General features: G+C 30.8%; 1 protein-coding gene across 4 annotated transcripts in view; it reads left to right on the top strand.

Annotated features, from left to right (window-relative positions):
• LOC145279819 (uncharacterized) overlaps positions 1 to 24,343 on the top strand; it is an 843,773-nt gene that overhangs the window by 711,781 nt on the left and 107,649 nt on the right. For all 4 annotated transcript variants that reach the window (XM_080131190.1, XM_080131191.1, XM_080131189.1 and 1 more), the window contains exons 38-41: positions 2,738 to 2,949; positions 3,337 to 3,496; positions 8,615 to 8,725; positions 20,339 to 20,408. In XM_080131190.1, the coding sequence (XP_079987316.1) occupies positions 2,738 to 2,949; positions 3,337 to 3,496; positions 8,615 to 8,725; positions 20,339 to 20,408 (553 nt within the window). The remainder of the gene's footprint in view (positions 1 to 2,737; positions 2,950 to 3,336; positions 3,497 to 8,614; positions 8,726 to 20,338; positions 20,409 to 24,343) is intronic.

Below are 24,343 nucleotides of genomic sequence, written 5' to 3'. Positions count from 1 at the left end.
GGAAAAAAGCGCAAATGGAATGAATTCCAAATCATTAAAAGAAAAAGCACTGGAGAGAATATTTAAAACATGTCTGTCAAGGCTTTAATCAAGTAAATTAAGGTTTAAAAAAAACGAAAAGCGGTGAAAGTTTAAATTTGAAAAGCAAGGTCAAACTGACCCAGACAAAAAGCGCGAAAGTTAGCGTTAATAATTAGGTCAACTTGGATATGCACGTGAAAGTCCCAGAATTAAATTAAGAAACACTGGTTAGAAGAACAAATAAATGGCTAAGTTTATGAAATAGAACGTCTATTGTATTAAAAAAAAAATGAAAGTAAATAAATTAAAAATAGAAAATCAAAAATGTTAAAAAAAAATTTGTTTAAACTATATAAATATATACACACACATACACATATATATATACACATACAGACACACAAATGCACACATACATGTACATACATACACACACGCATATACATATATGTATACATATACAATAACACACACACATATATATACATATATATACAAACACACACGCATGCATAAATATATACACATATCCAAAAACATATACAAGTTAAACAAAAACATACATACATACTTACATACAAATTAAGGGGAGGGGCTGGCCGGTATCTACAAACTCCGGAATAAGGCAAATAAATGTGCATGTAAATGCATATAGTAAATATAAGTAAACAAATACATAGAATAAAAATGAGTAGGTTAATGTATATATTTAATTAATAGGTATACTTATACCATAAAACGGAGACAGCAGATGGAAAACCGACCAAAGAAATAAAGAAATACAAATAAAATTAAAAATATAAAAAGCTTAGAAGGTAAGATAAAAATAAAAAAAAATTATGGGAAAAGATATATATTTGAAGGGTTAAATTAATAGCTATGTAATTTCAAATTTACCATATTTAAACTTGGACATATGTTTGCAATAGGAGATCAGTTCGTTTTTAGAGTTTATTATATTACTACTTTGAGGGGAGGTTATAATAGTTATAGCCTCAGATGTACAGAGGTGACAAGACTTAGATCCTGGAGTGTAAGACTTAACTTTTTTTAGGATGGTCCATTTAATTGAAAAGTGGGTATTGGCAGACTTAAGCTTTTTAACCAGTGTAGTTAGAGAAGTTTCCTGGTTATTATTTGAATTTTGGTTATTGAAAAGAGTGTGGTTTGAAATTCTTTCCTTTATTAAAGTTGAAGTAGCACCTGTATATGTTTTATTAATAGCTCGGGGTCGAGAATTAATATTAATTTGTTGATTTATACCGGGAAGAGAATTTAAATTTTGTTCCTTTTGATGAACAGAGGGTAGGACAGTGATAATAGGAGGATTGGTTTGGAGGGGATAATTAGTGTTGTCAGTGTTAGGATGGCTGCTATGAAAAATATTATTATTACTATTATTATTATTATTATTATTATTATTATTATAGCTGGTTGTATGATTGAAAATAGAGGGGCTGGTTGATTCGTTTGTTGGATTAATAATTATATCAGAGGGAGGGTCGGAGGAAGGATAATTTGGTGGCAAAATGTTATTGTCTATTATGGGAGAGTTGCGTGGGAGCTCTGTAATTGTGCATGAATATATTACATCTTTATGGATGCAATCATTATTGAGTGGACAAAGATGTTTGTTAATACAGTTGCAGTTGCTTTTTGGTTGGATTGGGAAAGGGATTTTTTGGGCTGATTTAATTGTTTTGTTATTAGATGCTAAGATTCTTTGTGTTAAATTAGGCATAGTAGAATAAGAAATTCTTATTGAGTTTTTATTAAAAATTGAACTATATCTGTGTGGGTATTTGAAAGAATTTTCTACAATATTGAAGAATTCTTTAGGTATATTAGTTTTAACATTTACGCTAAATGGAGGATTAAACCAAATATTTTTCTTTCTCCTGGTGCGACAGGGTAGGTTAGAAGTAGTACGATTAGCATGTTGGTTCGGATTATATTTGTGGAGTGGACCATTGCTATTGATAGCAGCAGATCTTGTTATTTGAACTGGTTTCTTGCAAGTCATATTGTGTGTGATTACAGATTTAAGACGGCATACAGGTGGAGCATAATGGTTATATTGAATCTTTTCATTGTATCCTGAATTTCTTAAGGCATTATTGAAGAAAGTAGCATTTTGATTAAAGAGTTTTTTATCGGCTGAGAGCGTAGAAATTCTTCTAAAGACGGATGGTACTATAGATTTTATAATTGAATTGGGGTGGTTAGAAGATTTATGGACGTATAAAAGCGTAAGGATGGGTTTATGATAGGAGCTGTAAGTTTCAGTATTAAGATTAAGTTAAATGTCTAGAAAATCTGAAGTTATTTTATTTGGTTCAATAATTATAGAAAGGCCAAAATTATTTAAAAGGTTATGTAATTTTTTAATTGTATTATTATACTCTCTTGGCCTGGCTGTTGTTGTAAATAGAGCATCGTCTCTATAAAGGCCCCCTTGGATATGTTTAAAGTGGTATTTAAGTTCTTTCAGTAAGAAGAGTCTTGACGAAAAAAATTTCAGGCAGCGATTTTTTTTTCGTCAAGACTTTTGCACAATTTTTAAATAGCCACTGAATGAAAAGTTGGTATATTCTAAGTATCAACTAAATCTTCTTAATGAAGCCAATGCCGCAGTATATGAACGATACATCTTACCTCAATATGAATGTTTTCTATTTTATTTACAGTATTCATTTTAAATTGTTTTTACTCATAGAAACCAAAGGAGTACTTGATTGATCACGCTGTTCGAATCAGAGACATTGAACAACTCACCAGTGTAACATTTCTGACTGGTCTACCTGTGGAAGAGTCAGTAAAAATCAGAACTTATCTCCCCTTGGAAATGTGGGAAGGCCTACGTCCCTCGTCGTGGATGAAACTGCCGGAATGCATAAATCTTGACAAAGCTTGTAAAAATGCAAACAGGTAAGAACGGTTCCGTTTCCTCTATGATGTTTATTAGAATTTGTGCATATAATAATAAGAGTAGTGGTAGTAAAACCAGTATAATTAGTATTATTTTATTATTATTTTTATTTCATTAATAATATTAGTAGTAGTAGTTGAAGAAGAAAAATGAAGAAGGATGAAAGGAGAAGAGAAGAAATATTCATGCATTTATTTATGTATTTATTTATGTATATATTTGTAACTTCTTTGCATATCTATTTCTAATAATAGATGCATTTTGATAAATGTTGATTTCCAAAGTATAAAAGCGATCTTAGTTTTGTTCATTCATCTGTGCACTTATTTTGTGTTGATTTCTGTCTGATTTATATTTTTTCTATCGCTCTTGTTCTCTTTGTCCAGGCCAGTGTTGCTTGTCTCTTTAGACGGTTTCCGTTCCGATTACACAAAATACAACGTCACCCCTGTCATCAACCGCTTACGACGATGTGGAATACAAACGCCATTCATGCAGCCTGCCTTCCCGTCTAAGACTTTTCCAAACCATTATACAATAGCAACAGTAATGCAAACAATTTCTCTTTTTTCCTTATTCTTTTCATTAATATGTCATTTCTTTGAAAGATTTTATTGAAGTCTGCATAAAATCCATTTCGAACCAAGCCGCCATTTTGATTTCTCTGTGTTTGCCCAACTTTACAAAACATATTTTTGTGTCTATTTTTTCGTTGTTTTGGTTTTGTTTTTCCTTTTTACCCTTCTTAAGTTTTTAGATGGGAATTGATTATTTGTATAATTTGGATTTTTCGAACTACTGTTCTCATCTTGTGTGTTCCTTTTTTCGTTTTGATCGATGAGATATCCAAGTACTTAAACCTAGTAATAATATATGGTAATAAATACATAACTAATCTTGTATTCATAATAAGTAGTAATCTTGTATTCAAAATGATAAGTAGTAAAATTATATTCATAATCAAAAGATGGAATATTATATTCATAATGATAAGTAGGAAAATGATATTCATAATAAGTAGGAAAATGATATTCATAATGATAAATAGGAAAATGATATTCATAATAAGTAGTAAAATGATAGTCATGATGAAAAGATGGAAAATTATATTCATAGAGATGGAAAATGATATTCATAATGATAAGATGAAAAATGATATTCATAATGATAAGATGGAAAATGATATTCATAATGATAAGATGGAAAAAAGTTTCATAATAAGATGGAAAAAGATATTCATAATAAGATGGAAAAAGATATTCATAATAAGATGGAAAAAGATATTCATAATAAGATGGAAAAAGATATTCATAATGATAAGATGGAAAAAGATATTCATAATAAGATGGAAAAAGATATTCATAATAAGATGGAAAAAGATATTCATAATAAGATGGAAAATGATATTCATAATGATAAGCTGGAAAATGATATTAATACTGCTAAGTAGTAAAATGATATTCATAATTCTAAGTAGTAAAATGATATTCATAATGCTAAGTAGTAAAATGATATTCATAATGCTAAGTAGGAAAATGATATTCATAATGAAAAGTAGTAAAATGATATTCATAATGAAAAGTAGTAAAATGATATTCATAATGAAAAGTAGTAAAATGATATTCATAATGAAAAGTAGTAAAATGATATTCATAATGAAAAGTAGTAAAATGATATTCATAATGCTTAGTAGGAAAATGATATTCATAATGCTAAGTAGGAAAATGATATTCATAATGCTAAGTAGGAAAATGATATTCATAATGCTTAGTAGGAAAATGATATTCATAATGCTAAATAGGAAAATGATATTCATAATGCTAAATAGGAAAATGATATTCATAATGCTAAGTAGGAAAATGATATTCATAATGCTAAGTAGGAAAATGATATTCATAATGCTAAGTAGGAAAATGATATTCATAATGCTAAGTAGGAAAATGATATTCATAATGCTAAGTAGGAAAATGATATTCATAATGCTAAGTAGGAAAATGATATTCATAATGCTAAGTAGGAAAATGATATTCATAATGCTAAGTAGGAAAATGATATTCATAATGCTAAGTAGGAAAATGATATTCATAATGCTAAGTAGGAAAATGATATTCATAATGCTAAGTAGGAAAATGATATTCATAATGCTTAGTAGGAAAATGATATTCATAATGCTAAGTAGAAAAATGATATTCATAATGCTAAGTAGGAAAATGATATTCATAATGCTAAGTAGGAAAATGATATTCATAATGCTAAGTATGAAAATGATATTCATAATGCTAAGTATGAAAATGATATTCATAATGCTAAGTATGAAAATGATATTCATAATGCTAAGTAGGAAAATGATATTCATAATGCTTAGTAGGAAAATGATATTCATAATGCTTAGTAGGAAAATTATATTCATAATGCTTAGTAGGAAAATGATATTCATAATGCTTAGTAGGAAAATTATATTAATAATGCTAAGTAGGAAAATGATATTCATAATGCTAAGTAGTAAAATGATATTCATAATGCTAAGTAGGAAAATGATATTCATAATGCTTAGTAGGAAAATGATATTCATAATGCTTAGTAGGAAAATGATATTCATAATGCTTAGTAGGAAAATGATATTCATAATGCTTAGTAGGAAAATGATATTCATAATGCTTAGTAGGAAAATTATATTCACAATGCTTAGTAGGAAAATGATATTCATAATGCTAAGTAGGAAAATTATATTAATAATGCTAAGTAAGAAAATTATATTCATAATGCTAAGTAAGAAAATTATATTCATAATGCTAAGTAGTAAAATGATATTCATAATGCTAAGTAGTAAAATGATATTCATAATGCTAAGTAGTAAAATGATATTCTTTGTGCTAAGTAGTAAAATGATATTCATAATGCTAAGTAGTAAAATGATATTCATAATGCTAAGTAGTAAAATGATATTCATAATGCTAAGTAGTAAAATGATATTCATAATGCTAAGTAGTAAAATGATATTCATAATGCTGAGTAAGAAAATGATATTCATAATGCTAAATAGGAAAATGATATTCATAATAAGATGGAAAATGATATTCATAATAAGATGGAAAATGATATTCATAATGATAAGCTGGAAAATGATATTAATACTGATAAGTAGTGAAATGGTATTCATAATGCTAAGTAGTAAAATGATATTCATCATGCTAAGTAGTAAAATGATATTCATAATGCTAAGTAGGAAAATGATATTCATAATGCTAAGTAGGAAAATGATATAATGCTAAGTAGGAAAATGATATTCATAATGCTAAGTAGGAAAATGATATTCATAATGCTAAGAAGGAAAATGATATTCATAATGCTAAGTAGGAAAATGATATTCATAATGCTAAGTAGGAAAATGATATTCATAATGCTAAATAGGAAAATGATATTCATAATGCTAAATAGGAAAATGATATTCATAATGCTAAATAGGAAAATGATATTCATAATGCTAAGTAGGAAAATGATATTCATAATGCTAAGTAGTAAAATGATATTCATAATGCTAAGTAGTAAAATGATATTCATAATGCTAAGTAGTAAAATGATATACATAATGCTTAGTAGTAAAATGATATTCATAATGCTAAGTAGTAAAATGATATTCATAATGCTTAGTAGGAAAATGATATTCATAATGCTAAATAGGAAAATGATATTCATAATAAGATGGAAAATGATATTCATAATAAGATGGAAAATGATATTCATAATGATAAGCTGGAAAATGATATTAATACTGATAAGTAGTAAAATGGTATTCATAATGCTATATAGTAAAATGATATTCATAATGCTAAGTAGGAAAATGATATTCATAATGCTAAGTAGGAAAATGATATTTATAATGCTAAATAGGAAAATGATATTCATAATGCTAAATAGGAAAATGATATTCATAATGCTAAGTAGGATAATGATATTCATAATGCAAAGAATTAAAATCATATTCATAACGATAAGTAGTAAAATGATATTTATAACGATAAGTAGTAAAATGATATTCATAATGAAAAGTAGTAAAATGATATTCATAATGCTAAGTAGTAAAATGATATTCATAACGATAAGTAGTAAAATGATATTCATAACGATAAGTAGTAAAATGATATTCATAATGCTAAGTAATAAAATGATATTCATAATGCTAAGTAGTAAAATTATATTCATAATGCTAAGTAGTAAAATGATATTCATAATGCTAAGTAGTAAAATGATATTCATAATGCTAAGTAGTAAAATGATATTCATAATGAAAAGTAGTAAAATGATATTCATAATGAAAAGTAGTAAAATGATATTCATAATGCTAAGTAGTAAAATGATATTCATAATGCTAAGTAGTAAAATGATATTCATAATGCTAAGTAGTAAAATGATATTCATAATGCTAAGTAGTAAAATGATATTCATAATGCTAAGTAGTAAAATGATATTCATAACGATAAGTAGGAAAATGATATTCATAACGATAAGTAGGAAAATTATATTTATAATGATACGTAGGAAAATTATATTTATAATGATAAGTAGGAAAATTATATTTATAATAAGTAGGAAAATTATATTTATAATAAGTAGGAAAATTATATTTATAATGATAAGTAGGAAAATTATATTTATAATGATAAGTAGGAAAATTATATTTATAATGATAAGTAGGAAAATTATATTTATAATGATAAGTAGGAAAATTATATTTATAATGATAAGTAGGAAAATTATATTTATAATGATAAGTAGGAAAATTATATTTATAATGATAAGTAGGAAAATTATATTTATAATGCTAAGTAGGAAAATTATATTTATAATGCTAAGTAGGAAAATTATATTTATAATGCTAAGTAGGAAAATTATATTTATAATGCTAAATAGGAAAATTATATTTATATATGTTATTTTTTTTATTTTATGTTTTTCTGTTATCTTCAACTAATTATTTAACATATTATTCTCTGGTGAGCAGTGGTGCTACCAGATTAGGCAGTCTGAAGATACTAACTTCCTGATCTAAAATGAGTCAAACATTGATGTTATTGTTTAGTTTTTTTTTCCTTTTGGCAAAACTCGATCATGTTCTGCAAAGTTAAAAAAAAAACAATTTTTCTTTATAAATCAACTAAACCAAACACAAATATTTGATGATATAAAGAACCTGAAGCATAAAACCTTTTACCAAAATAACCGTTCGGCATTAAATAGCTCTAAAAGTGTTGATATGCCGTAAAGCAAAACAACCAAACCAAACGCAATTAAAAATATTTTATGATATCTAAAAACTTGAAGTATTAACTGTTTACTAAAATGACTGGTTTCGGTATTAAATAACCCTAAAAGTATTGATATACCGTAAAGCTAGACAATCAAACCAAACATCATAAATATTTTAACCTGAACTATAAAATCTTTTGATAAAATGATCGGATTCGGCATTAAATAACCCTAAAATGGCTGATATGCAGTAAAACAAAACCACCACACCAATCTCTGATGTGTATTCATGAAAACTCTTTCTCAGAAGCATATAAAAATTTTGCCGATATTAATTGTTAGAATACGGTAATGTAAAAATTTGTAAAAAAAAAAAAAATGGCTTAAATTTTGGAGTTTTTTTTTTGTTTTTTTTAGGGTTTGTATCCAGAGTCCCACGGCATTGTAGGTAATTTCATGTACGACATGGAAAGCGGCAAGGTCTTTACAATGGCAACAACGGAACCCTCCTGGTGGGGCGGTGAGCCTGTGAGTATCAAGAACACAATTCTTTTCTTATTTTCTTTATTTTAAATGAAATACGCCATTAATAGCCTTACACTATGATCGATGATACTTTTCACTCTTATATAATTATCTTTTTCAATTATAGTGATGAATTATCTCCCTTGTGTTTCATAATAGATCTGTTTGATTGGCCAATACAATTATCAATCAAAAGAAATTTCATCTTGGCGGACGATGCAAACATTCTTTATCCGTCCTTTTATCGATGCTGTCCTGTTCTCGAGAAGATGCCAAACACATCTCTCCTCTTTTGAATGTTCCTATTTACTTGCCTCCCCACGAGGTCGGTTTTTAATGTGGGGAAAAATTCAGCTCCCCAAAAATAGTCACTTTGGATAAGAACAAAAGTAAAGTATGTCTTAGGACAGAAAAGGCGAAGTGTAGCATCAGAAGAGATCGCCGCTTCATTTTAAATCTAAGTCGTCTATTCCGACGTTAAATAACGCTTTCGGAATTTTTGTAATGAGAATTGATAACCTGTATTATTGTATTCGTATTATCAATGAATCAGCAACATTCTTCAGGTATATCCTGTCAAACTGAGGAATTAGTATAGAATTTAAGACGATATGGAAACCATTAATTATAAAGTATATATGTAATATTATAATATACTAGCTGTACCCGCCCGGCAACGCGTTGCCGTGCCTGAGTCTGGTTGACACAAATATTAGATTGATTTGTATCTCAGACACACGCCTACACGCACACGCAAAAACACACGGAAGTACAAACCAAAAAGCCACACACACGGGAAAAAACACATGCACACACAAAGAAACATACACACACGCACAAACGCAAACACACAGGGAAGCACACGCCGAAAAACACTCAGGTACATGCTATCATAAAAACCTTGACACTTCAAAAGCATGTGGACCTGATCTCATCCCAGCTGTGCTATTAAAAAAGTGCTCAGCCGAAGTAGCTCAAGTTCTCTCCAAACTCTACAACAAATGCCTTAACGAATCATGCTTTCCGGGCTGTTGGAAAACTGCTTCTGTGGTACCAGTATTCAAGAATTCTGGCGAAAGAACTGACCCATCAAATTATCGCCCCATTAGCCTCCTCCCACTTTTCGCCAAAATATTTGAGACCATAATTAACCATGCTCTAGTCCGGCACCTTGCAGATGCTAAACTTCTGACTGGCAAACAATATGGATTTAGACAAGCCCGTTCCACAGCAGACATCCTCACTGTAATCTCTGAACGTATATACCATTCACTGAACAAAGCGGGGGAGGGCAGAGCAGTAGCTCTAGATATATCTAAGGCTTTTGACAGGGTATGGCATGAGGGTCTCCTCGGGAAAATTAAATCATACGGTATCACTGGTAGAATACTTAACATAATTAAATCCTTCTTAGATAAGAGAAAAATCCAGGTTGTCCTCGACAGTCGTACATCTAAACAGTGTGATATAAATGCGGGAGTGCCTCAGGGGCCTATCCTTGGACCTCAATTGTTCGTAATTTTTATTAATGACCTCCCCGACAAAACTGCCTCTGAGATGGGTATATATGCTGATGACACCACACTCTATAACAGGCATGTCAGGAAAACAAATGAACACATAACTAAAGAAATGGCAAAAACACTAGAGGATGACCTCCAATCTGTAGTGGAATGGGGACATAAATGGATGGTCACATTCAATGCTGCCAAGATTAAACTGGTTTCCTTCAATAATTACAAGAAACCCTCTCTTCCACCAATAGCAATGGCCAGTGACTCCCTGTCTGAGAGTACATCTTTCAAACTGCTTGGCCTTACGTTCACAGGAAGCATGAGTTGGAACAATTATATTGAAAACATTGCCAGGGCCGCTGCGAAAAAGGTAGGCTCTCTCTACCGTGCTAGAAAACTACTGACATCTGAAAGTATCTTGTACCTCTATAAGGCCACCATTCTCCCATGTATGGAGTATTGTTTTCACATTTTGGCTGGTGCATCTGCTGCTAGTCTCTTGCTCCTAGACAAGGTTCAAAAGGGAGTCGCCAATCTGATAGGCCCTGAACTGGCATCTAAGCTTCAGCCTCTGTCCCATCGACGAAACGTTGCATCCCTCTGCCTGTTCTATAAGTATTTTAATGGTGAATGCTCTGACGAACTGCAGACACTTGTGCCCCCACGACGTAGACACTCTCGACAAACCCGACAGGCAACTAAATTCCACCCCACACAGTAGAGATCCCTAGATGTAAAAGATCTTTCTACTCCAGTAGTTTGTTCCCCAGAACCGCTAGACTCTTGAAGTCCCTGCTTCCCTAACTGTACTGACATGCAGAAGTTCAAATGTAACGTGAACCGACATCTTGCTGCCCAAATCCCAACATAGTGTCCCAGCAGTTGCTGCCCCTGATAGTAGCCCCCTACACCAAAGTGGCAATGTGCCTTGTTTGGGGTGAAAATGTAATAAAAAAAACACAAACACGCGCAAAAAAACACACATGCACACACAAAAATACAAAAACACGGACACACGCAAAAATATGCAATCACGCAAACAAAAACACGCACAGGAAAGCGCATGCACACACATATACGCACAGAAAACACACACGCACACATAAAAAACAAACAAGCACACACGCAAAAACGCACGGACATACACGCATATGCACAAACAAACTCATGCAGACACGGAAAAGACACACACGCGCACACAAAATAAACACAAACACGCTTACACACAAACACACATGCAGAAACACACGAATGCACGCACGGAAACGCACAAACAAACTCACGCACACACGCACAAACAAAGTCACGCATATACGCATCCACACACACGCGCCCACTTTGAAAATAGTAAGGAGTAGACAATTTAAAGGCTATAAAATCACACATAAGGTGGTCTTGAAGTACATAAAATGTCAATCTAGTCAAGTATTATAGTTAATTATGTGAAGAAAAAACAAAGAACATAGCATTTTTGAGTGTCTGGTAAGCAGAATCGAAGTAGCACCGGTATTTTTTCTAGTATATGATATGATGCTGGGTTAAACAGCGATGAGAGGGAAAAAATAACAGAATACAAAGGTTTTACATATAAAATAAAAAGAATCTAGAATCTTAGGAAGATCTCTATCATTCCAGTAATTATGAGAGTAGCTAGACTAATGAAAAATAATTTTAATTGAACTTAGAGGGACACGCACACACAAAAAAAACACAAACATACACATATATGCGCGCGCAAAATCACATGGACGCACACACGCATATACACAAACTCACGCAGACACGGAAAAACACACATGCACACGCAAAATAAACACAAACACGAGTACACACACCCACACACGCAGAAACACACGGATGCACACACACACACACACACACACACACACACACACACACACACAACGAAACTCACGCACATAGGTACAAACAAAGTCACGCATACACACACGCATTTCGAAAATAGTAAGGAGTAGAGAGTTTAAAGGCTTTAAAATCACACATAAGAGGTTTTGAAGTACATACAATGTCAATTTACGGTTATGATTAAATCTTAGAGTCAAGCATTATACTTAACTGTGTAAAGAAAAACAATGTTAATTGTAAATGTTTTTGTTTTTTTCATGGGTTATATTTTTAGGGTGGGTACTGGAAAGAATTCAACGTAAAAAATGTTTAACGGAAAAATGAACAACCCGTTACAAAACAAACTTAAATAATAAAAAAAAACAGCATCGTTCACTGTTTGGCACGGAGAATCGAAGAAATAAAGAACAATGCTAACCGTAAATGTTAATTATGTTTGTATAAGGGATGTTTTTTTAAGTGGTTAGTTTCGTGGTGACAATGTCTGTGTAGGTAACGGTAAAGGTATTAATACGTAAAATTACGATTATGAGCGGTTAAGATTTTATTAGTTTGTTTAATATTTATAAAACGATTGTTTCATGTAGAAAGAAACGCCATGGTTGTGAAGGTTTGACGCGTTCGTTGTTTGAACAAATTGTTTTTTTCCCCGAATAATAGATCTGTCAGTTCTCAGCCAATGAGAAAAGCTGGAAATTTTGAAGAGAGAAATTATTATTTCGTAATCGGTAACTGGAAAGATAATGGTATGTATATGAGTGTATAAACCAGTTACGAAGGGTGCCAGGTAAAAATAGCTATAAGGTTTGTTTATAGTCCCAGTGATGAGTGGGGGCGGTGACAGGACTGTAGATTTAGAGGGGAAAATAGGAAATACCTCGTCAAAAGATGTGATTGTGATGATGTCCTATTTTTATAACGACAAAATGTGTCTAAAATTGCATTCTAAAGTTACATAAGATAGTAACTAAGAATCTAGACATAATAAATTTGTATGTGGCATATGTTGTTGCAAACCTACGGTATTTTGGTCCAGAGTGAAATTTCTGCAATAATTTTATTATATAGTAGATAGTAGATAATATATATATATATATATATATATATATATATATATATATATATATAATTGTAAATTATATATAGTAATAGAATTAAATAGCTAAATATAAAGCATATAATTACAGTAATATGTAATAATAAATAATGATACATATTGATAAGAAAATAGTTGTAATGCTTCTAAAATTTATACTAGAATTGTCCGCAATGACCCGTGCTATAGTAGATAAATTACTTGGTAAAATTCAGTTGTAAGTTACATTCTTTTAGAGGTTGAAGATTCAATCCTCAGTGAGGGCGAAACTCAAGATACAATTGAAAATTACTTAAGACTTCTACCCAGTCATGGCTGACGGTACGAGAGAATGCTACCCCAGCTCAAAGTTCCATACAGCTTCTCGAATCTGACTGAAATATTCCTGAGTTCGACAAGATACATATGAAGAAAGTCGGATGTTACATCGACTGAAACGTTGTGAAAATAACACTGAAGATGAGAACAGTAGTCTGCATAATCCAAATGAAAACGTTAAATAACGCGTTTCATAGTTAATCTTTAATCAAGTCACAAATTACAATTAGTTTTGCAACCGGCATGTGCCGTATTTATTTAATACATAGAATAGGTCGGTTCAAAAGTTTTTGCAGGTTTGTAGAATGTCTCCATTTTAAACCATCGTTATTTATTTTATGTTAATTTTTATTATTTAAACTATGATTAATTTATAACTTTGTTTCTTAATATTTGAACATTATTCATATTTTTCTGTAATATTCTCACTCATGTTGACCCAAAAACGATTTTCTTTAAAAAAGGGAAGTCATCTTCCATCGTAGTAACGCTTGTCCTCACATAGCACTAGGAAAATTTGGATGGGAGATCTTCCCCCTCCTGCATATTCTTCTGACCTAGTTCCCTCGGATTATTACTTATTTCGAGGATTACAAAACCATTTAGACATTGTTATGTTGACATCACGAGTGGAGATTAAATATGAATAATATTCATATTTCACATCAAAACCTAAGAAATTTTACGAACATCAACACATGGAAAGGTCGTTGTTGTTATGAATAAAGGTTTTCAAAAACACATAACATTTCATTTTCAATATGAAATGCTAAATCGGCAAAAGGTATTCCATCGATCTGAGATATTTGTTGCTGTCTTGTGCGCTTTCTTTCATGTTATTTATTTTAGTATTCGACCAACTTTGACACGCCACAGTTTAAGCGTTCTTTTACCAGAAGCACTTCAGTCTATGCCACAATTTATGGCCGACTAGTTTTCAAATAACTAACGAAAACATTACGAAAACAGTCGAACAGTTACGGGGCTGATTTTCATATAGAAAATAACTGCTAGGTTTCAATTGACAAAATGAATTTCGCTAGCCACGTTGTTCTAGAAATGTAAACATAAGAAAATTGCATTTACTCACATAAAAATAGCTCCTATGTGATGAAATGACTCGCATAAAAATAGCTCTTATGTGATGAAATGACTCACATAAAAATAGCTCCTATGTGATGAAATGACTTGCAACCAATGATGAGCAACGTGTTCATAACCGTAATGTAAACTGTAACAGGAAATGTCATTCGTAACAGTCACCTTTTGTGTTTTCTCATCTATAATATAAATCTCACCTGTCTGTTCAAATGTATGGATGTATGTATATCTCGCAAAAACTTTCGACGGTGGCGACAGATTTTCACGCGATCGCTATCGTTTTGAAGCTCGACCCTTCGGACAACAAATATCGAAAGATTGCCAAAAACTTTTAAATACTTCACCCTCAACTGGACCCTTTCTACAGGGAGGGGTCGCTTTTTTAGCCGATATTGTCGAAAGTCATCGCCTTTTCGATTGTCTAGCCTTGATTTAAAGTTACGTCACTTCCGGTTTGGCGATGGGCGCAACAGCTAACACGTCACTTTTTTCACTTTCTTTTTCTCCTTCGCGGTACGGGTTCGAGGCTGCCTAATACAACTTTTTTTCTTTCCTTTTTTTTGCGCTCGCAATTTTCCTTTTTCTTTTCCGCCTTCGCGTTACAGGCTTGAGCCTGCCGTCCTACTATAACTTTCTTTCTTTATTCATTTATGTCTTTCTTTTTTTCTTTTTTTTTTTGCTCAACGCACACCTACAAACACCCGGGCAGCGCCGGGCACTGAAACTAGTGTTATTATAAAAGAACTCACTAACGAGAACACAGCAATCGCAAATGTCATCCGAGTTACACAATGAACTGGTACAAGTATTATAACTGGGTCCAAAAAATATGAGATGCATCATATTATATATATATATATATATATATATATATATATATATATATATATATATATATATATATATATATATATATATATATATATAATGTGTGTGTAAAACTAAGTTGGTCCACAAATAGTTATCTATTATTTCTTAGGATGAAATAGAGAGATGACTAGCGAATCAATTTGTTCCTGGAGTGAGGATCAGGTTACTTCCTGAACTTGAACAGGTAAACTGCTTCTAAGATAGTCACGGGTGAATGATATCTTTAGCAAGCCGTGTCAATGATAACAGAGGTTGCCTCCCGTGCTTTTTTTACGTTATGATAAACGATGTGCTTATGCACTTATGTTACCGTGCTATTTTTAAATGTATTTTAAAGTTAAATTCAAGTTTCACGATATCTTTTTTTTATTAAATTATTAGGTGGAGGTATAGAATAGTTACAAAACACCCTCCCTTCCCCACGTTAAGAATGGCTTTCAAAATAACATAGGTGCATAAGAACCATGAATGAACTCAGCAATAAGACGAGAAAGACGTCGGGAAATGAGCTACAAAAATAACCTTAAAATGGCGTAAGCGTTACGCAGTGAACTTTTACAATTATAACAACTGGTTAGAAAAATGTAAAACGTACGTCATATTATGTGTTTTATTCTTATCAAAATAAACACTTTCGTTCACTTATTAAAGGCGTTTTTCATTTCTGAAGAGGAACTAGATAAATGATTAGTGAATCTATTTGTCTGTGGAGTGAGTACCGGATTATTTCCTTTACCTAACCCTTTTGGTATTTACTACATCACTATACAAGAATAGTTCATCTAACTACAAAAACTAACTTCCATATTAGAACTAGCGCGGTAAACGTTTGTCTGTTCGTAACTTCTCGGAAATTACACGAAGATACCCGAGTCTGTCTTAAACAGTGGTTTATACAAGTACAATATACTCTCAAAACTAAAATTAATTATTAATATTTTCTTTTATGAAATAAATAAGATACTTAAATGGCAGTAAAATGAAGCCGCTTGGCATAAACCAATAATTAATATTAAAGAAAAAATACACTAAAAATGCATTTGTTTTAAGCAACATAAATATTTCGCCCATCAGAAATGAAAGTGAAATACTTTCTATTAAGAATTACGCAAAGTCAGAACACTGACAAACCGGAAGTGGTGGCTCATTGATTGAAAATACATCTAAGTCATATCACTATTGATATAAAGTTAGGTATGTAAATATTTTGTTTTGTTAAGATTACTCTTCTCATCTTGAGTGTTATACTCACAACTTTTTGGTCGATATAGCCTCCGACCTTCTTCGCGTGCGTCTTGCCGAACTCGAGAATCTTTCTTTCTCCTCAACTCTTTTTACGGCAATTTGTTCCTTCAAATAAAATAAAACCATGCAAGGTTCTAACAGACTTAAATATGGCGTACAGACAATGCCAGCCGTAAAAAAAAAGATGAGAACAGAATATTTACATTATATTTCTCTTAGTTTATATATTTGTCTATCGATCTGTTTGTCTGCTCCACTTTTTCACAAACTACTATGCTCATTTGGATGAAATTTTGTATGGACCTATGTTGTGATAAGGTGCACCGAATTAAGTATCATGGTATCCGCTCGATGTCCACTTATGGATTAATAGGAATTAATACAGATTAGTCAACACGACACCAAATTTACTCCACTTTTTCTCGAGTACTATTTGACCGATCTCGCTGAAATGTTGTATGGACCTTTGTTATAAAGTGCAGCAAAGTAAATATTATGGTATCCGTTCGATGAACAGTTAGGGATTAATATCGATTAATATGTAATGCAAAAATGAACACAAATTTAACCATATTAAACCATCAATTTGTCATAAAGCACTAATTTTAAGTCAACGAGCTATAACTTTTGCCCGTTTTTAAGTTCATATCAATTAGTTTATAGCGACTCCTCGATCGATGTTGGTACGGTATATGTGTATGTCAAATTGCATCTTTACATAGCTTTATAGCAAGTATGAAGAAAAATATTTGAAATTTCGTCCAAAAAATACGTTAGTTAGTATTTGCATGAGAGAGGGAGAGAGAGAGAGTAGGTAACTACGATGAATGTATTCACGAATTGTTTTATTGCCAAATAAACATTTAAAATTATAATTCGTTTCTGAATTTTTCAGATAAGGAATTGATTATTTGGACTACTTTTCTCATCTTGAATGTTTTTTTCACAACGTTTTAGACAATGGAACCTTCGGCTTTTTTTTTTTTTTTTTTTTTTTAGGTGTACCTTGTCAAACTCGGCTCACGCAAATATCCGCGACGTAATGAATAATATACTTGATAAAATTCAGTTGTAAGTGGCATTCTCTTTGGAGTAAGGATTCACTGCTCAATGCGAGTGCTACTAAGAATACAATTGCGAACGAGATTAAATAAATGACTCATTCGAAATTCCGTGCAGATTCACAAGTTCAATAGGAAGATTCATGAGGTCGACAATATACATCTGAAGAAGGTCAAAGATTACATCAGTTGAAACGTTGTGAAATAATACTCAATATGAGAACATAGTTCGAATAATCCAAATAATACGAAAACTTATTCTCTGTGAACTAATATCGAATATCATTTATACCTATTTTTCTGCGAACTATCAAAAATGATTAATTAGTTTTTTTAAAAATATATGTAATTTTTATATATATATATATATATATATATATATATATATATATATATATATATATATACTAGCCTGAGTGCCCGGCATTGCCCGGGTGTTTGGATGTGTATGTTGAGCAAAAAAAAGATGTTGGAGTAGGCAGGCAGGCAGACTCGAACTCGTACCGCGAAGGAGGAAAAGGGCGTGAAAAAAACATGACGTCTTTACTGTTGCGCCCATCGCCAAGCCGGAAGTGACATATGTTTAAATTAAGGCTAGTCAATCGAAAAGTGGAAATGAATTTCGAAAATCTCGGCGAAAAGGGCAACCCCTCCCTGTAGAAAAGTGTCCAGTTGAGGGTGAAGGAATAAATTTTTGTAGTCAATATTTTTCATATTTGTCGCCCGAATAGTCGAGCTAAAAAACGATATCAATCTCGTGAAAATCCGTCGTTTCTGTCGAAAGTTTTAGGCAGAAAGACATACATATATTTAAACAGACAGATGAGATTTATATTATAGATGATTATATTATGTTAATGTTTTGTAATTTATAAAATACGTATCCAGTTTTAAAAATTCTTTAGACTTACGTGAGATTCGAATTCGGTTATTGATATCGTCAAAACATTAAGATAATCTACTAATATTTCTTACTGGCATGTACTCTTCCTATTCCATTTCTGTCAACTAACCACATGTTTCCATTTGCTTACAGACAAACTCCCATCATACGATGAATGTTGATAGTAAATAGATTAATACGTGTTAGTTACTTGGAGTGGTCTTTTTATATTTTTACTTTTATACATTACTATATACTATCTTAATATAAGCATGCGTTCGTCCACTTATTCTCGGATTTATTTATTCCAATAGTATACAGCATAGTCCGAAAGATTTATTATCCAACTGGACGGGGGGGGGGGGGACTTGCTCGGTCATAAAATCGCAAAATACGCTTAAATATATTTTAATTCATACAGATTACGAATTTATTATCATAGAGCTAATTTTCTATTAAATATTATATTGTACCTGATATACAGTACTGATATTAAAAGATTAAAAAAAAGAAAATGGCTTGGGTGCCATCAGCTAGAATCAAAACCAAAACATTTTACGCTCCAGCCGCGTTCCCTACCGTTTGAGCTATCGACAGATAAATAAGAAAGATTTGAAATTAAACCACCTCAAGCTATGAATGAATTTGCGAATGTGCAAAAGTAATAGAAATGAACGACATGACCTTAAACTATATCCAGTGGTGAGGCCCCAGTTTGCGGGCTTTGGGAAGTGTGAAGCCACTCTTTAATTGCCATTGCTCCCAGGTCCACTCTGACCCGGATTGGTAGTACCTGTTAGGGTCCCAACTATGGGTTGAATAGAAACCGACTTGAAAACAACAAATATATTCTATTAAAAACATTTTTCTTCAAAATCTTTGGATTCGGCATTAAATAACCTGAAAAGGGTTGATATGCCGTAAAACAAAAACAACCAACCAACCAACCTGCCGACATATTTCCGTACGCGTTATTCATCCATCCATACAAAGGTTTTATTCATTATAAACCATTCTTGGTGTATGACAACTATTACTAGGATGGTTTGAAAGTTTGTTTGTTATTTTTGTTTTGTTTTTGTTTTTTGTTGTTGTTTATTTTACTCCTACCAAAAAGTAGTAATCACGAAAGCACAACTTTATAGAATATCACAATCGTCATGTAATCATCATCATCATCATCATCATCATCATATCGTATGAGTCTGAAGATTCTATTGTTGGCATTGGTTTCCCCGATATTTTTCTCATCAGAATTATTTTTGTGGAATGAACTGGATTTGAACATAAGACACCCATGTCGTCTGTCCGTGTCGTTAATCATTAAACCACCGTCCCCTCCATCGTCATGTGGTATAAAGACCGTGAAGATATGATTTTAAAGGGGTTCAACTGTTAGCGTAACTTCATAGCGTATTTTTTTTTAATGTAAATAAAATGGCTAAGCTCTGTTTGGTCATTGTTATTTGTACACATTTCTATATACTTTACTTTATTTATGGATTTTCGTGTTTTATTTTTTGTTGTTTTTCTACATCTAAATTTTTTATTTCCTCTATTACAATATAAATGTTTAATATTTTATTCATTGCGACTGTTTTCATGTGTGTAAAAATTAATAGTTCAGACATTCAAACCATTATTTCTGTATCACACTTTCAGATTTGGAAAACTATTATCAAGGCTGGTAAAGAATCTGCATCCTATTTTTTTGTTGGTTCCAATATTTTAGGTACGTGATTATTTATTTTTTTGTTGGTTCCAATATTTTAGGTACGTGATTATTTATTTTTTTGTTGGTTCCAATATTTTAGGTACGTGATTATTTATTTTTTTGTTGGTTCCAATATTTTAGGTACGTGATTATTTATCTTTTTGTTGGTTCCAATATTTTAGGTACGTGATTATTTATTTTTTTGTTGGTTCCAATATTTTAGGTACGTGATTATTTATTTTTTTGTTGGTTCCAATATTTTAGGTACGTGATTATTTATTTTTTGTTGGTTCCAATATTTTAGGTACGTGATTATTTATTTTTTTGTTGGTTCCAATATTTTAGGTACGTGGTTATTTATTTTTTTGTTGGTTCCAATATTTTAGGTACGTGATTATTTATTTTTTTGTTGGTTCCAATATTTTAGGTACGTGATTATTTTTTTTGTTGGTTCCAATATTTTAGGTACGTGGTTATTTATTTTTTTGTTGGTTCCAATATTTTAGGTACGTGGTTATTTATTTTTTTGTTGGTTCCAATATTTTAGATAGGTGGTTATTTATTTTTTTAGGGGAGTGGGAGACAAGTTTGTTTAGATTTAACAACAAAAGTTATACAGATTGGCCCAAAAGTTTTATTATAAAATGTAACCATGCGTTAGTCTACTCATTCTAATATTAATTTATTCAAATAATATGCAGAGTAAGTTTGTTTTTGTTTTTTTTTTCTTTGTTTTTGTTTGGTTTGGGTTTTGTTTTATGTTTGGTTTGTTTTTGTTTTTTGTTTGCTTTCGTTTTGTTTTTTGTTTGTTTTTGCTTTGTTTTTTGTTTGATTGTTTTTTTTTTCTGGGTTTTTTGTCGTTGTTGTTTTTTGTATTTTCACCACAAACAAGGCGCAATGTCACTACTATCTGGGATACCATTTGCAGAGATAGTTTTAGAGAGTTGAGCAACAAAATCACTGTTTACATTACACTTGAACTTCTGCATGTCAGTACAGTCAGGGAAGTAGGAACCCGGAAGGGAATTCCAAAGTCTAGCAGTCCTAGGGAAGAAACTATTAGATGAGAAGGTTTTCTGGCATCTGGTAATTTCTGTGTATAAGTGGGATTTTGCTGATTCTCAGGTTTGTTGGGGGTTCAAGGGCTTGTAGGTCATCGAAGCACCTACCATTGAAATACTTGTAAAACAGGCAGAGGAATGCAACATTTCGTCGATGGGACAAAGGTCGAATCCTAGATAATTAGTATCAAATGCGCCAGCCCAAATGTGGCAACAATACTCTATATATGGGCAAATGGTGGCCTTGTAGAGGTACAGGATACTCGCAGACGTAAGCAACTTTCTAGCACGGTGGAGAGTCCACTTTCTTTACACTAGCCTTGGTAATGCTCTCAATGTATCTGTTTCAACTTATGTCCCGAATGTTAAGCCGAGACGTTTGAATGAAGTATTTTCAGGTAATGTATCATGTGTGCAGAATAGATCCTAATTCTCTTATAATTAGATTAAAAAGTATCCTAATCACATAATAGTTCTTTTACTTAGTTAAATGAATGTGTAAATGAAGTCTAATTCTTATTTTGATTTTCATTATTTAAGAATTATTAATATTGTTGAGACATAATATTATATATTACGCTTACCTCCTATTTAGCTTTACTTACCCCCTCCTACCCTTTACATTCCTTTTTTAAAGATTTAACCTATAAGTTCCGAAATAAAATTATAGACGTTTAGTTAATGTATATATATATAATGTTAAAAAAATTAAACTGGTGACTACAATTAATGTTCATTTTATTCCATATATACATATATACCTAATTATAACTATTGTTTTTCCACACATTTTAACAAGTTGGCTTATATTTTTGAGTCAACACATCAATCTTATAACAATCACTTGTTTCAACATATACATTGTTTTTTTGTCCATATTTGGGGCTTTAATTCTATAAATACTTTTGTTTTATCATGATTATTACAAATTTAACATTCCCATCCATAAGCTAATATTCTTAGTAAACTAATGTTTAGCATGTCCAAATATTGGGATCAATCTAGAAATTATAATAGTTCAATTAACTACTATATACTATTCTAATTTAATTTTTCATCCACGTCTAATTATAGAATTATTGAATATAATTATATGCTCTTATTTATCACTTTTCAATTAAATACTACATTATGCGAGATATATTATCATACTTACTTTCATAGTTCATTTAAAATATAAATCTAATTATAGTTTGTTATCATAATTGCTATTATCTAAATACATTTGGTTTTTTTAATTAGTATATGAAGTTTCACGATTTTTTCTATTTATCTTTATTATATTTATATTTTATATAAAATGCTTATCTCTATAAAGAAAATATTTAAATTATCATTTTATGATAGTTTAATATATTTTCTTCTAAACTATTTTTCAAAACCTTTTATATTTAAGCCAGGATGTTTTTAAATCTAAGTTTATCATATACTGCTTACTTATTTCAATTAATTAAACTAGTTATGAATTAATGTTATAGAATTTAATACTACTTTTACTATATATTATCATGATAGTTTGAAATTTGCCAATACAACATCAAAAATTCTTACCTTATCCATTTATTTAAGATTTAATTTATTAAAATTGTTATTATATTTAATTTAGATTTATTTATTTACCTAAAAATTATTATTACTTTATTTTTAACATTTTTATTTTCATTTTTTATTTATTTATATATTAATCTCTATAAATCAAAATTAAATTTTCATGCTTTGTATGTTAATTTAATTTAAATTTATGTATGCTTCTAATCTTGTTTTAGTCGAGACAATATATACTGAGATTTATGTAAACAGTTTTGAATTACCTCCTGGTGTATGTTAAGAAGCTTCACTTTAGATATTATTATATGATACGATTCAAGATTGCAAAGGTTACATTAGCCAGACTTGTTTGGTGAGTATTTACTAGCACTTCCTAATATCGACCATTTCAATTTGTATTCAATTTTATTTTTTTAATTTCCTAATCCACTTTGCTAATGATGTTTTCTCCTTATTGTTAACATGTGGTATTTTAAAGGACGCTGTATGATTATTAAATCTATCTTTAAACCTACAATATGTGGCCCCAATATATGTTCTGGTTCTATTATAATCTATTACTTCACATTTATATACTATATTGGAAATAAGACATTTACCTTCTAACGGACATTCATCTATATTCCTTCAGTTGCAAAGTGAAGCTCCTTCAATGTTTTGATTATTTAATAAATCTCCTTCATTCGTCTCTTTGTCTATTTTTGCACAGTTAGAACTTATAGTCTTCACTAAGTATATCGTAGTCGAAAAAGATAATTTAACATTATTGCAGTTTATAATTTTACTTAGATTAGTTCCATTAGGAAAGTTTTTATCAATAATTTGAAAGTGCAATTTTTACGTCTATTTTTTTTATTACTATTACCGCTATTATTTGGGGACGCTCTGATATTATCTACAAAATTTTTCTTTCTAATTATATTTTTATATTATTTTTACAATTGAATTTTTCATTACCATATTATATGAAATGATATGTGATGGTTTCGGTTTCGATACATTTTTTTCGTTAATATTTTAATTATTGTATTTTTAATATATTTTATTTCGCCTTTATATCCTGATCTAGCTAATGCTTCATTATAATATTCTTTCTTGTTATTAAATATATCTTCGTTATGGGATAATCTGCAAATTCTTTTCGATATGCTGAGTATAATTGCTTTTTAAATTGAGATTAGATGGTTTAATATATAGTCAATGTAGTATATACCTAAATTAATAGAATGTCTTAGTACGAATAGATAGGCTTTAGTGACTTAATTTCTACATTCAAAATGGATCAATGTAAACATATTATAAGGTATTTACAGCTTCTCTTCCCATTTTCGGAGTTTTAATCAT

The sequence above is a fragment of the Euprymna scolopes genome, chromosome 7 (genome assembly GCF_053919585.1).
Source record: "Euprymna scolopes isolate OS-2025 chromosome 7, ASM5391958v1, whole genome shotgun sequence".
NCBI lineage: Eukaryota > Metazoa > Mollusca > Cephalopoda > Sepiida > Sepiolidae > Euprymna > Euprymna scolopes.
The sequence above is the reverse complement of the archived record's forward strand: the minus strand, read 5'-3'. Positions and strand labels throughout refer to the sequence as shown.